The sequence below is a fragment of the Branchiostoma belcheri genome, unplaced genomic scaffold, assembly GCF_001625305.1.
Source record: "Branchiostoma belcheri isolate BF01 breed outbred unplaced genomic scaffold, Haploidv18h27 scaffold20, whole genome shotgun sequence".
NCBI lineage: Eukaryota > Metazoa > Chordata > Leptocardii > Amphioxiformes > Branchiostomatidae > Branchiostoma > Branchiostoma belcheri.
In genome coordinates, this window is record NW_017803491.1 from 160,730 (window position 1) to 174,465 (window position 13,736).

Consider the following 13,736-nt stretch of genomic DNA (forward strand, 5'->3'; position numbering starts at 1 on the left):
CCAAGTTTTTGGCAGATACTCTGTCCCCTCTAGTTAGGAACACTGTACATCACATTAAAAACTCACAACTGTTTGTAGAAAAGATAAAACATGAGCGGGTAGAGGAAGACGAGGAACTACGTTCATACGACGTGACAGCTCTGTTTACCTCAGTGCCAGTAGATAAAGCAGCCGATGTAATCTTACAAAGACTAAAGGAAGACAGCACTTTACCACAACGTTCCAAACTTTCACCTGAACAGTTAGTGGACTTGTTAAAGGTGTGTCTGAACTGTACTTACTTTGTGTATGATGGCATTTTCTACAAACAAATCCATGGAGCTGCCATGGGGTCACCTGTGTCCCCCATTGTGTGTAATCTTTATTTAGAACATTTAGAACAATGTGCCATTAAATCTGCCCCACACCCTCCTGTGTGGTGGTTTTTGTTGGCCTCTTCGTATCCGAAGATGTAAGGAAGTCAGTCCTTCATGTGGCTGCAGGCCTTCATGTGGCTGTGTAGCCCGATTCTTGACCCGCAGGTCCTGCGGCAGGCCGGACATGTGAAAGTCGCTGCTGTTGTTGGCTGCGGGACTGCAGCCTTTCGTCGCCTCCTCTTTTCCTCTGCTGCATCTTTCCGGGCCTTCTCCCATTTTGTGGTGGTACAGATACGTTGATGACACTTTTACCAAGCTTAAGAAGGCGTACGCACAAGAGTTCACAGAACAGCTAAATGACCTTGACCCTGACATAAAGTTCACATTTGAAGAGGAAGAGAATAGGTCACTAGCCTTTTTGGACACGCTAACAACAGTGAAAGAGGACGGGTCCCTGCAGGTTAACATATACCGCAAACCCACACATACTGACCAATATTTAAACTTCCATTCTAATCACCCCCTGGAACATAAACTCGGGGTTATCCGCACCCTGTTCCACAGGGCGGAAACAATTATTACTGACTCCCAAGACTTAGAAGAGGAGAAAGCTCACATTTCACAGGCACTAAGAAAGTGTGGGTACCCCACTTGGGCTCTAGATAAGGCCAATAGTCCAAAACCCACAGTCGGTAACCAGTACCAGAGTAAGAACAAGAGCCCGAATAGAGGCCAAGTTGCCCTGCCCTATAGAAAAGGCCTGAGTGAAGGACTCAGGAGGATCTTTGCTAAATACGGGATTAAGACCTGTTTTAGACCAACCAGAACCCTCCGGGACATACTGGTTTCAACAAAGGACAAAACACCAAAGGAAAGCAAATGTGGGGTGGTGTACCACATACAGTGTCAAGGACAGACTTCCAAGGGCCCATGTAAGGAAACCTTTATCGGAGAGACTGAAAGATCGCTCAAGGCTAGGTTCCTAGAACACAAACGACCTAGCTCAACTACCTCTGAGCTGAGGTTTCACAACATATACAACCTACTTGAAAAAGTAAATATAACAGGGAAATGTGCCATTTTCTAATCGTTTGAGCTGCTAATTGCAATGAAGAGCCAAGATCTCGATCGGTTGATTTTTGATTTGCATTTGTAGCCTTTTTTAAGTTTAATGTCCTGCTAATAATAGCATTTGACTTATGTATTGCTTGATCTGTCGCCATTACGAGCTCTTTATAACATGGGGGTTGTATAAAAATCTTGATGAACAAATCGAAATGGGACTGTAGACATGAAGTTTTACACATTCAAAGGGGGTTGCACTTGCGCTAATGGAGCGACTACTACGGGAAGGAACAGATCCTAGCGAAGCCGAGATTTGTGAAGCAAACCCAACCCATCTAAGACGGGCCGCCAAACATAAAAATGGAGGGAAATGACAGACAACAAGCCAACAAAAACAACATCACCAGACCAACAAGCTTGGAGAACACCACAGCAACTTCAAGCGCTAACGTTGTAAGAACCGTGGAACCTCAAACTACTGTTTATTTGTTTGCGTCAGCGGAAAGGCTGCCGAAGCAACCACTACATGCAAAACTGCGGCGAAAAAGTAACATGTGTTCGTCCCAAATCTGGACGCAAGTAGTGAGCTACAAATGTAATAGAACCTATGCATCTTGCTTGTTGCTGTCAACTTACCCGTTGAAGATTGAACCGATACATGTGCCTACTATAACTTGCCATACCCTGCCTAACACGACTACATTAGTGTTACTCTTCATGTGCTGTATAATGTTTATGCGTTACATTATCTATCATTGTCATTTCTGTGAATTCCTTAAAACATCTACTGTTAGTTTGTGTAACATCACATAGTGCTACAATCTGCGTAAAAAGTGGGCTTCATTGCGTGTTAACTGCTAAGTCGTCATGGTATTGGCAACTGTTTCATTGTGTCGTTCTTCTACAAACAGCCAGCAGAATTATGAAGATACTCGTTCTCAATACACAAGCTGCAAACTTGTAAAGTAATGGCAGTCCTACGAAAATTCTCTTTGTAATGCTTTATATCGACGAACAATGGTTGTGAAGTACATATACATGTTCTCGCCCATCGTGTGCCACCAGATCAGTGGTAATTGTCTACTCTACAAGTGAAAGAACCGCGTCCGTGGGACTTGATAAATTATTCATAAATCGGTAGCCGCTAGAAATTTACCTTATGCGACTAGACAAACCACCCATCGAAAAACAGATCTGTACGTTTATTTCTGCAATAACTGAAAAGCGAGGAGAAGTTGAATTTATATAACGATAGTTAGTTAATTTTGTATCTGTTAACCGTGTCCATTCATCTTGTTTTGTTGTGACCTGTACTTAGCCAAGTGTGGCAGAAATGTGCAATAAAGGTCTTCATTCATTCATTCATTCATTCATTCATTCATTCATTCATTCATTCATTCATTCATTCATTCATTCATTCATTCATTCAGTGACGAGTAAAACTGAAAACCCAGGTTTACTGTAAATGGCCGCGGGTGACCCCGGATTGAAGGCCATCCGGTTCGAATTACGTCTGATCAAACATGATTCGGTTTTAGGGCGGTTGGGGACATTGGGGCCTAAATTTAACAACCGTTTTACATCCACAACGTCTTTTAAAAATAGTTTTTAATGTTTAAATTGTTTTAAAACTGTTGATGTACACACAGACCAAGACCATGGTCACTCCACCTTGGCGCAACGAAAAACAAACCTGATGTCTGAATGATTTTGGAATACTAAATTATAAGGTAAGTTTTATTATAGCTGTGGCATAGACGATAGCAAGGATGTTGACTTGCCTCCATATTTCACATTCTGCTATTATTCTAGTATTTTAAAATCTAAGCTGGACAAATCTACTTTGTTTTGTAAATGTCAACTCCCCAATTTAGACTATAAGCTGCGCCGGAGAGTTTGACATGCTAGTGTTACCTGCAATGTATGTATGAACTCATCACTGCCACCGAAATCCTAGCACAAAAGCCATCACAGACAGCAGCTTAATGTATGTTCGGGTATATATTACCTTTATATTTAGTGCCAATGCATTAGACCCTGCAAATTAAAACAAACAGAACTTACCGGAGATACAGCCACAGTTTAAATGGAAACTCGGACGTGATGAAATACTCGGACGAGTGGCTGTACTTTGGTTGATTTTGTGCAGATAGAAAATGGTAAACTGCTCCCTCATAAGCTACACTTTACGATGTGTCGACGTGTTAGTTGATTCATATCTGTACTTTGTTGTTATTTCCGTGATGCAATTGGAGAATGCCGCGATATACGCAAGTCAGAAAGTATCAAGTAAAGGTAACAATATAGTATTGCCACGACTAAATTTTGCCAACTTTCTGAAATGGGTTACCTTAATTTATTTAAGATTCGTCGTCCAAATTGTGTCTATTTTTTCCACCGGACTCTTAACCTTGCATGAGCCTTTTTAGTGTGATCTGTTTTTGTTCCCTAGAAACAAGACAGTATTTCACGTCTTTGAAATTTTTGGCTGCGCATTAACTTTCTACTCGAAACTTAACCATGTCAAGATAGCTTTGCCATATTTTATTTCCCACTACCATTATAGAGTATAGCCTGGGAGTGCAGCTGTATACAAAATAAAAATACATCCTGTCTGAAAGCTAGAATACGCAGCAAAATAAAACAAACTTGCGGCTTTACAGGCACACCACTGAGCAGGGGATGCTTGTCAGACCATTGTTATGTTACCTTCGTCGAAGGAAACAGTGTTTTTGATCAGTGTCTTCTTCCTCCGTTTGAAAACACATGAAAAGCATCAATTTAGAACCAGAGCTTGCTTCTTCCCGTAGCAAATTTCTGTTTTCGTGTTGGCCTTTAATACTAAGGATAATTAACACCCCCTGAAAATACAGTTGAACATTCCCCAAATAGCCACGTTGACATGTACACTACACACGGTCGTCAGGTTTCAACACAAGACTCGTGAGGGTGGCTAAACATTATTTGGGAGTGCTGACGCCAGCGACACAGGTGACTTTTTTTTTACTTTTTAACCGCCCAGTAGTCCCAAGATATTTAATTCTTTACAGCTATATCTATAACAAGTTTTATTTTGTTATTTAAGAGAAGGGTAGTTTGTTTCGTACTATCTGAGTTGAAATCAGAGGAGTTCATTTTGTCAGCTTCTTTCTTTTCTTTTATATTTCAAACATTCAAAGCGATATTCATGTATCACGGGAACCATTGGCAGATTGTACATAAGACAAAATATAATATACACATACGTGTAACACGAAAGGTGACATTGGCGAGCAAATACAGCATATTCACCCCCTCTTCCTCGATGCAAATATGGACAGTTCCAAATCAGCCTTTTGCATATTTCTTCCCTATACCTTGGATATGATATGATAATGATATGCATAAGAGACAGGGAGCTTCTATATGGCGTCTGTAAATGATTCTTTTCTTCAAAGAAAAGTTTAAGAAATATGTATAGAGTAGTGTACCTCTTTTGAAAAGTATTTACATATTCGGTCCCCTTTTTGATTGCTATCGCATTATATATCCGGGATTTGGCTGGGCAGAGTGAAAAGTATGACAACAAATCTTACAAAAAAAATGAATAGAAAAACTTATGATGAGTGATTTGTGTATATTCTTGATATGAATTGTTTATTTTTCATCCACGCAAACATACCAGCTAGAACCCTGTTTGGAATTGTAACCTCAGAACAACTGATTTTTTCAACTTTTCAGGTGACGTGAATCCATAGGTATTGGATAATATAGACTTGGACAAGATAAGACACGATGGGCATGGTATGGGACAATTTTGTGCGTAAATTTTTGTTTATTCTGATCGGAGTAGTACTGGGCTATACTCTGTCCATGATTCAATACGCACACGACATTAAAAACGCCGGACAACCAGCTGCTACCTATAACCAGGATGTACAACGTCGCTTCTCAGTAGATGAGAATATCCGGTAGGTAATGTAAACAATTATGTTTACCTAAGAAAAACTTCTTCCTCTCCAAACAAATAAGGTCAATGACCTGAACCAGACGCCTGTTACCATGGTAACGAGTGTTTGGTTACATCATGTTGCATTGTTATAGCAGGGGGGGTTTAGACTAATGACATCATATATATGAAAATTTTTGAGTTAGAATTAAAATTTTGAGTAAGAGTTAACCATATGTGAAGGTTAATGATAATTATGAATTTGCTTTCCAAACATTACCTTTCTAGTTTCATTATAGATTGTTCACAACATGACGATAACATACTCTCCAAGCAGATCATACAATGGCAAGGCAGTATCCATTAGTGTCCATTAGCCAATGGATACAGTCTGGCTAATGGGTACTACCGGGCCAATTTGATACTGTCTTTTGCGGCCACCGAAAGATCTGCTTGCAGATTAGATAAACACTCAAAGTTTCTCTCCACTTGCTCAACAGACTTTTGTTAAATTCCATGCTATACACAAAATCAACTACATTGTGGAAGGTAATAATAACTTTCACTTTGTACAAATAGATATAGATATAGATATAGATATATCTAAGAATTGCTGGACCCTAGAACAAGTAGTATATGTGACACACCATGCCAGATTCAACACCGAATTATTCATAGCCTTGTATGTACTATGTAAATTCGTTTGTACCCACGTGTCTGTCTGTATGTTTAGTTATGCTTAGGTCACAATTCAAGAAAGGGGCCCGCTCGGCGCGTGTTCGGCGTGTTTTTTGGCACTACCGAACGGGACCTGGACGGAGACCGGCGGGCTTCCCGACGGCTGCCGGCCTATTTTTGGCCCCGTGCGGTCGCCGAATCGATTTTAACTCAGAGTTAAAATCACTTCGGGTCCCATTCGGCGAAATACGCCGAAGCAACGCCGTTACCTCACTGCCCGGAGCCCGTCGGGCGGCCGAACAGGCACCTGCCGAAGATTATGACGTCACATGTGCTGATAAGTGCATAAGGTGGTAAGAAAAATGGGCTTATATGGGACATATGTAAACTCCTTGTTCAGACTACGTCGCACAGTTCAACACGCGTGTGTTACACCGTGTACTTGTGTGTGTTACACCGTATACTTGTGTGTCAGAATGCCGATGGGCAGTGGAAAACAGCCGAGACGATAGCCCGGCATACATGTACTTCAGAACAGTGATATTGTGTTGCATGTGGGCTACCCTTAAGGGAAAATCCAAGGATCGGTAGCTGTTCCCGGTCGCCAGGAAACGCAGGGTAATGGCGAGTTTTAGGCCTACTGTCAAGGGCTGTCTGGCACTGGATAGAATTAAACAGAAGTGTTACATACAGACTGGACTGTAATATGTAAATTTGCTGTTATTATATAACATTATGGATACATTGAAATGTGTCAAGAAGTAGAGGGCATTCATCAAAAAAGCACTTGCTCAGGACTTTTCTCGATGGATGGGCCTACACGTTGTAGGGGGTCGTGAAACATCTATTTCAAGTCGCAATGATGGCAGGCAGGGCAGCGCTTATATATATATACCGGCTTATAAACACGACGGGATTCCGGCAGGGAGGCGCCAGGATCCTCCCTGGACCCCACCAGGGACCTGACAGCTACCCGGCCGAACTGTAAGAGCCGGTCGGAACCCTACCGCAAGCCGCACGGGTCAAGACGGGAGACTTATCGGGCACCGGACGGGTCCCTGACAGAAACCGGCCGCCAAGGGGACCAAAAGTTTATGAATATTAATTAGAAGCCGCCGGCCGGAGCACAACCAGGCCCCGACAGGGAGCCGTAAAGGAACATTTAATTGTGACCCTGACAGTCGGCGCACGCTCGGCGTCATGACGCCGGCCGGCGTCTACACCGAGGACATGCCGAACGGGCGCCGTTTCAAATGTGACCTAAGCATTAAGGGGGGAGTTGCCCTAACATAGAACGCTTTTTCACGTGCACGGCGCTCTCGCCAGTTGTCAGAGATTGGTCAGGTTTTAATAAATGAATTTTAAAAACATTAATGTTAACAACATACTTGGATAAGAAATCCATTAATACTATTCATAAGACCTTCACGCTCCACGTTACCAGCGACAAACTCGGTGAGACGTTTTTGTGAAAGCACCTTCGTGAATGCGGCTACGCTAGAAAACTTCGAACGCTTTTGCTCTCTTCAGGACCAGGCGTTACTGATAAAATTAAGTAAACAAAAATGAGAATACAATTTTAGAATATTTTACCATGTTATGTACAATGAAATTGCGACTGTGTGTACTTCTTGTCTCACGAGAGGAGGGTAGTATCTAACACAATCAGTCTTCTTCTTTCTGATAGCGACCACGATCATCATGTTGATCATTCTGTCGCTGTAGGTCGGAGGTCACTAGCAGCATTACTGAGATGTGAAAGCCCTTGACACGAAGATGTAAATATTTTTGGCCTCAACAGTTGTCTGTGATAGGGTGTTCCAGTCTTTGATTGTCCTCGGTAGATATGAGGCCTTACGGTACTCAGTCCTGGCTTCCAATTGGGCTAACTGCTGGTTGTGTGCCCGTCTCCTGTGTGGTGGGGCTGGCTGCAATATGGCCCTGAGGCCGTCCATGTTGACATTGTTATGCTGGATTTTATACAACATAGTAAGGCGTGCCGTTTTTCGTCTATCTTGAAGACTCAGCCACTGGAAATCCTCAATCATTTCTGTTGGACTTAAGGCGTGTCGGTAGACTTGAGGTGTGTCGGTAGACTTAAGGTGTGTCGGTAGACTTAAGGTGTGTCGGTAGACTTAAGGCGTGTCGGTAGACTTGAGGTGTGTCGGTAGACTTAAGGTGTGTCGGTAGACTTGAGGCGTGTCGGTAGACTTAAGGTGTGTCGGTAGACTTGAGGTGTGTCGGTAGACTTAAGGTGTGTCGGTAGACTTAAGGTGTGTCGGTAGACTTGAAGTGTGTCGGTAGACTTAAGGTGTGTCGGTAGACTTGAGGTGTGTCTGTAGACTTAAGGTGTGTCGGTAGACTTGAAGTGTGTCGGTAGACTTAAGGTGTGTCGGTAGACTTAAGGTGTGTCGGTAGACTTGAGGTGTGTCGGTAGACTTAAGGTGTGTCGGTCCGTGTTTCCACTGAAAACCTGACTTACGCAATCAATGCAGTCCCAGGGGAATCATGGGAAATGCAGACGACAGTGGTGTTGACATTGTTTTTCATGGGTTACTACAAAAGAAACACTCAGGGACCCACATATTTACTGTTTTGCAAAGCTTTATCCCTTGCGTGTGTGGCAGTTGTGTCAAATCTAGGTACAGGTCTTTTATTTCTGGGCACGAGCCGCCGCAATGCATTGATCCATTTTCCAGCACCATTGTTTTGATTGGTGAAAATTACCGATATTCTCTTTTTCCACTAAAAGCGAGAATAAATATATAGAACTATACCTTGCATGCAAATAACAGCTGTAAGCATGTTTATTTGAATTTTTAATTACCGAAGTTAGTGGCAACAAACACGTCGTACTTTTGCAAGATAAGATCAGTAACAGTCCGTCGGAAGTTAGGGCACGTCCGAAGTTAGGGCAACCCCCCGTTATAGACATTACAAAAGTCGCTGTACTTTTGTTTGAACTTTATTAAACGTTGATGTTACACTTTTCAACTGTTAAAGGGGGCAGGCCAGGGGTCGTATAAGCGCATATATTAGTAAAACTTACAAAATACTCAATATGTCGAGATTATCCATCTTCTTGTGCATTCCGATGCCTTCCGCCACAGTACGTTCTGGCGGCACTATATGGACTTAGTCTTCTCCAGATAGTTTTAGATTTGTTTTTAATTGTATGTACTGTGTTTGTTGATATGGGCCATGGGCCTGATGCAAATGAATGAATAAAAGATAATAAATATGCAGTACATGTAGACCTCAAGATTACAGCATCGTCTCTTATCACATGGCCAGTCCTAATCAATTCCGTAGTGGCTTGTTTTAAAACGCTATCACTGAGGGTGCCTTTCTTACATTTGGTGGTAAGTCATTCCATGTCAATGCGCCTGAATACGCTATTGATATACATATTGCTCTTTTGTTGTGTCAACACAGATCGTATGCTTTGATAACGTAGGCTGTCGTACCGGTCCCGACATTTTGTATGTACCAAACTAGAGTTCCTCGATCTCATACCTTCACCATACTTTATGACTGACAAATTGTAGATTATTCCCCCCTGATTTAATAATTGGATCCTCATTTTCATGAATTATATCATTTTATCATATTCTCAATTAAAAGACAGTCTTATATTAAGTACCATTTTAGCATTTCCATATAAATTATGCAAATGAGATCCTGATTTGAATACATTGTTTAATGATGTTCACCTTCACTGACATTTCAAATGCCTAAAGTATAAAATTTCTGGCAGTTATTATGACATAATTATTATTTTAAAAATGTTCTCATTAATTATGTAAATTAAGTCTTAATTTATATAATCATTCATATCTACCTGCGTTTCTCTCCTTCTCAATTACCAATGTCACAAGCTTCAATGGTCCTATCATGGAATGCAGCTGATTTATATAGAATTTCCTCATAAATTATGCAAATTACACTCATATTTGCATAATCTTCACATAATTATATCAAGCATCACACGTAAGCTATCTACATATCAAAAATCATGACGATCTGTCAACCGGTTCTTGAGTTATCCTCTTTTGAATATTTTCATACATATAGCCCTGCAGTTCCTGAGCAAGCCGCTAGGGGGCCTAACCTCACGTCACTTCTTTCCCAGCACAAGTGCTACCTACCATTCAAATTTCGTCACCCTAGCATGTGTAGATCATGAGATATCAAAACCGGAAGTTTAGCTGCAGTACCATAACAAGCCGCTAGGGGGTCTCATCAAGACCTACCGACCTACCAAGTTTTAAGACAATCCATCAATGCCTTCTCAAGTTATCGTGTTTACAGACACACACACAACACACACACACACACACACACACACACACACACACACACACACACATACACAAAACGTCTCTAGAAAAAACAACCTTCTTGGCGAAGGTAACAACAGTTATATATGATATAAAACCTACACTGCGTGAAACTCTAATAATAAATTTAAGCAGGTTATTCAAACATCTCTATGTCTAGACCTTCCCAGGAACCACAGAAGAAAAATGGGCCAAGGAAAATACTTCTGGACTGCGGAGCTAATGTCGCATCTACAGTACAGGTACTGACAAGTCACTTTTTATCAAAACTAGTTCAGACTTCGATTAGAAAGTCCTTAATTTTGCAGTTTAAAAAAAGATAAACATAAAAGCAAGATCACACATATTACAATTTAAAAAAAAGTCACTATAATAAGTGAAATTGTTTCTAAAGTAGCCAACTGGTTGGATTTGAACCCGGTAACTTTGGGTTGGAAGTTTTATACTTATAGCCTGTACTAGATCTATCCATACAGAATGATGTGTAATTCGTGTACCATGATATATTTTTAATCGAAATGTCTCAAATATGTACCAATATCCCATTCAAAATCCTAGACAAAACAGTTTAAAGACGGTAACTGGTAAAAAGATCAGATGCTTGGACTTAATATTTCACACAAGATATTTAATTCTGTAAAGCTATTCTTTGAAACATAATTTAATAACGAAGAAGCCTGAATGCCATCCTTTTTGGTTACCGGGGATCCTATACTTGCTCCAAAAATTGTTTTAAGGGAACGAGTACCTGTTTACACACAGTCTTGTAGCAGGGATTGTATCCCACTTATTGTTCCGTACAGTTATTTAGGGAGACCTACCCTGATGGAAGAGACTACATTATCCACTCGTTTGAGCTAGATTCGAGGCTAGCGCCCTACTTCGCGTCCTACTCCAACCACGTGCTGCACTGTCCAGTCGCCGTGGCCGGGAAAGATGGTCAGTTGTGTCACTTCTATGGCTTTTCTTAACGCTTAATTGTCTTCTCAAGGCTTATTCAATCCTTCACATTTTCATGCACATCGGTAGATATAGATTATGCAAACGAGTACTTGATTTTATACATACTAGACAATACTGTAATTTTATACTTGCTGTATTTGGAAGTTGCGTAAACATTGTCAAAGTAAGCAAATAAGATATGGCCGGCCTAAATAACCCAGGCATCGTAACGTAAGCAAGGTGAGACATTACTGGTTGTGCATAAGGGAACCATTAAGAGCCGATGTCTGTAAAAACCAAGCAAATCAGAAAAAAAGTGGCCAAACTCAAAAAATCAAATTCTCTCAAACTTTGTGTGGTGGTAGGGCCTTGACCCAAACTTACAAAAATGGGTAAGTTTTGGACGCCTGGTTATTTGTTGCCATGGCAACGGCCATTTTTGAAAATGGCGGATTTTTACCTTGTGGAGGCATAAGTCTTGCCCAAAATGGATCATCTTTTACCTTCCGTATCTCACATATCTCCTTGCGTGTAACATATTTTATGATCCATATTGTAACTAAGAAAATGATATGAAGTTTTGCTCGAAATGTTTTTGTGGTGAGCTGTAGCAGACGTTTAAAAATGGCGTGTTTTTGTAAAATTTCAAAATTGAGAAAAAGCCATTTTTAGGACGTTTTTAGTGAACCATGGCCGCTTAAAAGGCAAGTAGAATTAGTTCATTTTTGGCACAGTTATGGCTATAACCTTTGTCTACAACATATCAGAAAACATTTTTGGGGTCTCCATGGGGGGGAGTACAGTGACCCCTAGACTAAACCATTATTTCCATTGTGAAACGAATCCCAACCGCTGCATTATAAGTGAAAAAAGCATCCACAGCATGGCTATACAGTAAGAAAACGAAATCTAAAGCTTTTTTCAAGTGCTAAGGATACCTACCTCGCACTTCAAAAGTTGTTTCCTTCTGGGCTGACAACGGGTTATCATGGCAACAGTTATATGGGGAGGGGGGCGGTGTTTTGAGGCCCACGGCCACTTTCTTGTTGTATAATGTCTGAAAAGTTTAAACTAGAACCACCAAACTTGGTGACTTTTCCTCAAATAAATTTTGCAATAATTTGATATTCATACTTTCATGTTGCCATGGCAACGGGTTGCTGACAGGCATATTTTGCCAAATTCAGCAATTTCAGTATAAGAATAAAATTTCCATTTTTTTTGTTTTAAAATTTTTCCTCTTATCAAACATTCATGACATTACTGTAAGTTCATATAATTTTTATGATTACAAATTTATAATTTATGTTCATTAGATGACGTCATTGATCAAAGTCTAAGATGGTGGACTATAACTCGGATATAACAAGTTTTTCCTCTTAAAACACTAAAACACAAGATTTTTTTAATCATGGGGCAAGGAAAGGTACCTTGGACAAAGGAAGTAGATTCTTGCTGGATTGACAAAGAGTTGCCAAAGGTAACTCTTCTTTTTTAAATGGCACTTATCATTTCTATTTATATATATAATGTTGTTGTAGCATTCACATAGACCAACAGAATCCCTATGGCAGAACAATGCTGTCTGTTACCACTGTGGTAATAATGATGTTGCAAACATCCTGACAAAATGTGGAATTTCAATCAAAAAGGTAGATTTCTAGAACTGGGATAAGCAGAAAACATAGGCACAGGGTGATTGATGTGATTGATGATGAGGCTACATCATCAAATGTAAAGAAAGATTTGCTAGATATTTTTGATTTACTACTCTACCAACGGGTTCAGCATTGAAGGGTGCCAGGAGGACAATAATTAGTACCATACCAACCAGTGGCCTACACCCAGGGACCCGAAAGGATCAACCCTGAACCCCGCCAAGGATCCAAAAGCTGCCCGGCCAGAATGTAAGAGCCGGTCGGCACCCTACCGCACCCCGCATGGGTCAAGACGGGAGACTGAACGGGCACCGGACTGGTCCCTAACAGAAACCGTCAAAAGGCCAAAAAGTTTGTGAATTTTAAATAGAAGCCGCTTAGCGCCCCGACAGGGAGCCGTAAAGGAACATTTGATTGTGACCCTGACAGCCTGCGCACGCTCGGCTTCATGCGGCCGGCGTCTACACCGGTAACATGCCGAGCATGGGACTCCAGCTTAAGCTAAGGTCCCAATTGGGAAAAGGGGCCCTGGCGGGTAGTTCCCGGGCTGTTTTTTACCACTTTCGGGCGGGACCCCGACGTGGCCCCGCGGGGCACCCTGCGGCTACCGGGCTATTTTTGGGCCCGTCGGGGCCCCGATAAGAATTTAATTCTGAGTTAAATTCTACCCGGGCCCCGCTGACAAAAAGACGCCGTGACCTCATCGTGATAACACCGAGAGGTACCCCTCCGGTTGCCGGCATTCCACCGGGACACATCTCTTACGTCA

The 13,736-nt window shown here is 41.4% G+C and overlaps 1 protein-coding gene across 1 annotated transcript in view; it reads left to right on the forward strand.

Annotated features, from left to right (window-relative positions):
- Positions 1-4,309: 4,309 nt before the first annotated feature.
- The window catches only part of LOC109469053, a 21,932-nt gene continuing 12,505 nt past the window's right edge, over positions 4,310-13,736 (forward strand). The window contains exons 1-4 of the mRNA XM_019767439.1: positions 4,310-4,412; positions 5,142-5,371; positions 10,528-10,609; positions 11,171-11,306. Coding sequence (XP_019622998.1) covers positions 5,196-5,371; positions 10,528-10,609; positions 11,171-11,306 — 394 coding nt within the window. The 5' untranslated portion in view covers positions 4,310-4,412; positions 5,142-5,195. The remainder of the gene's footprint in view (positions 4,413-5,141; positions 5,372-10,527; positions 10,610-11,170; positions 11,307-13,736) is intronic.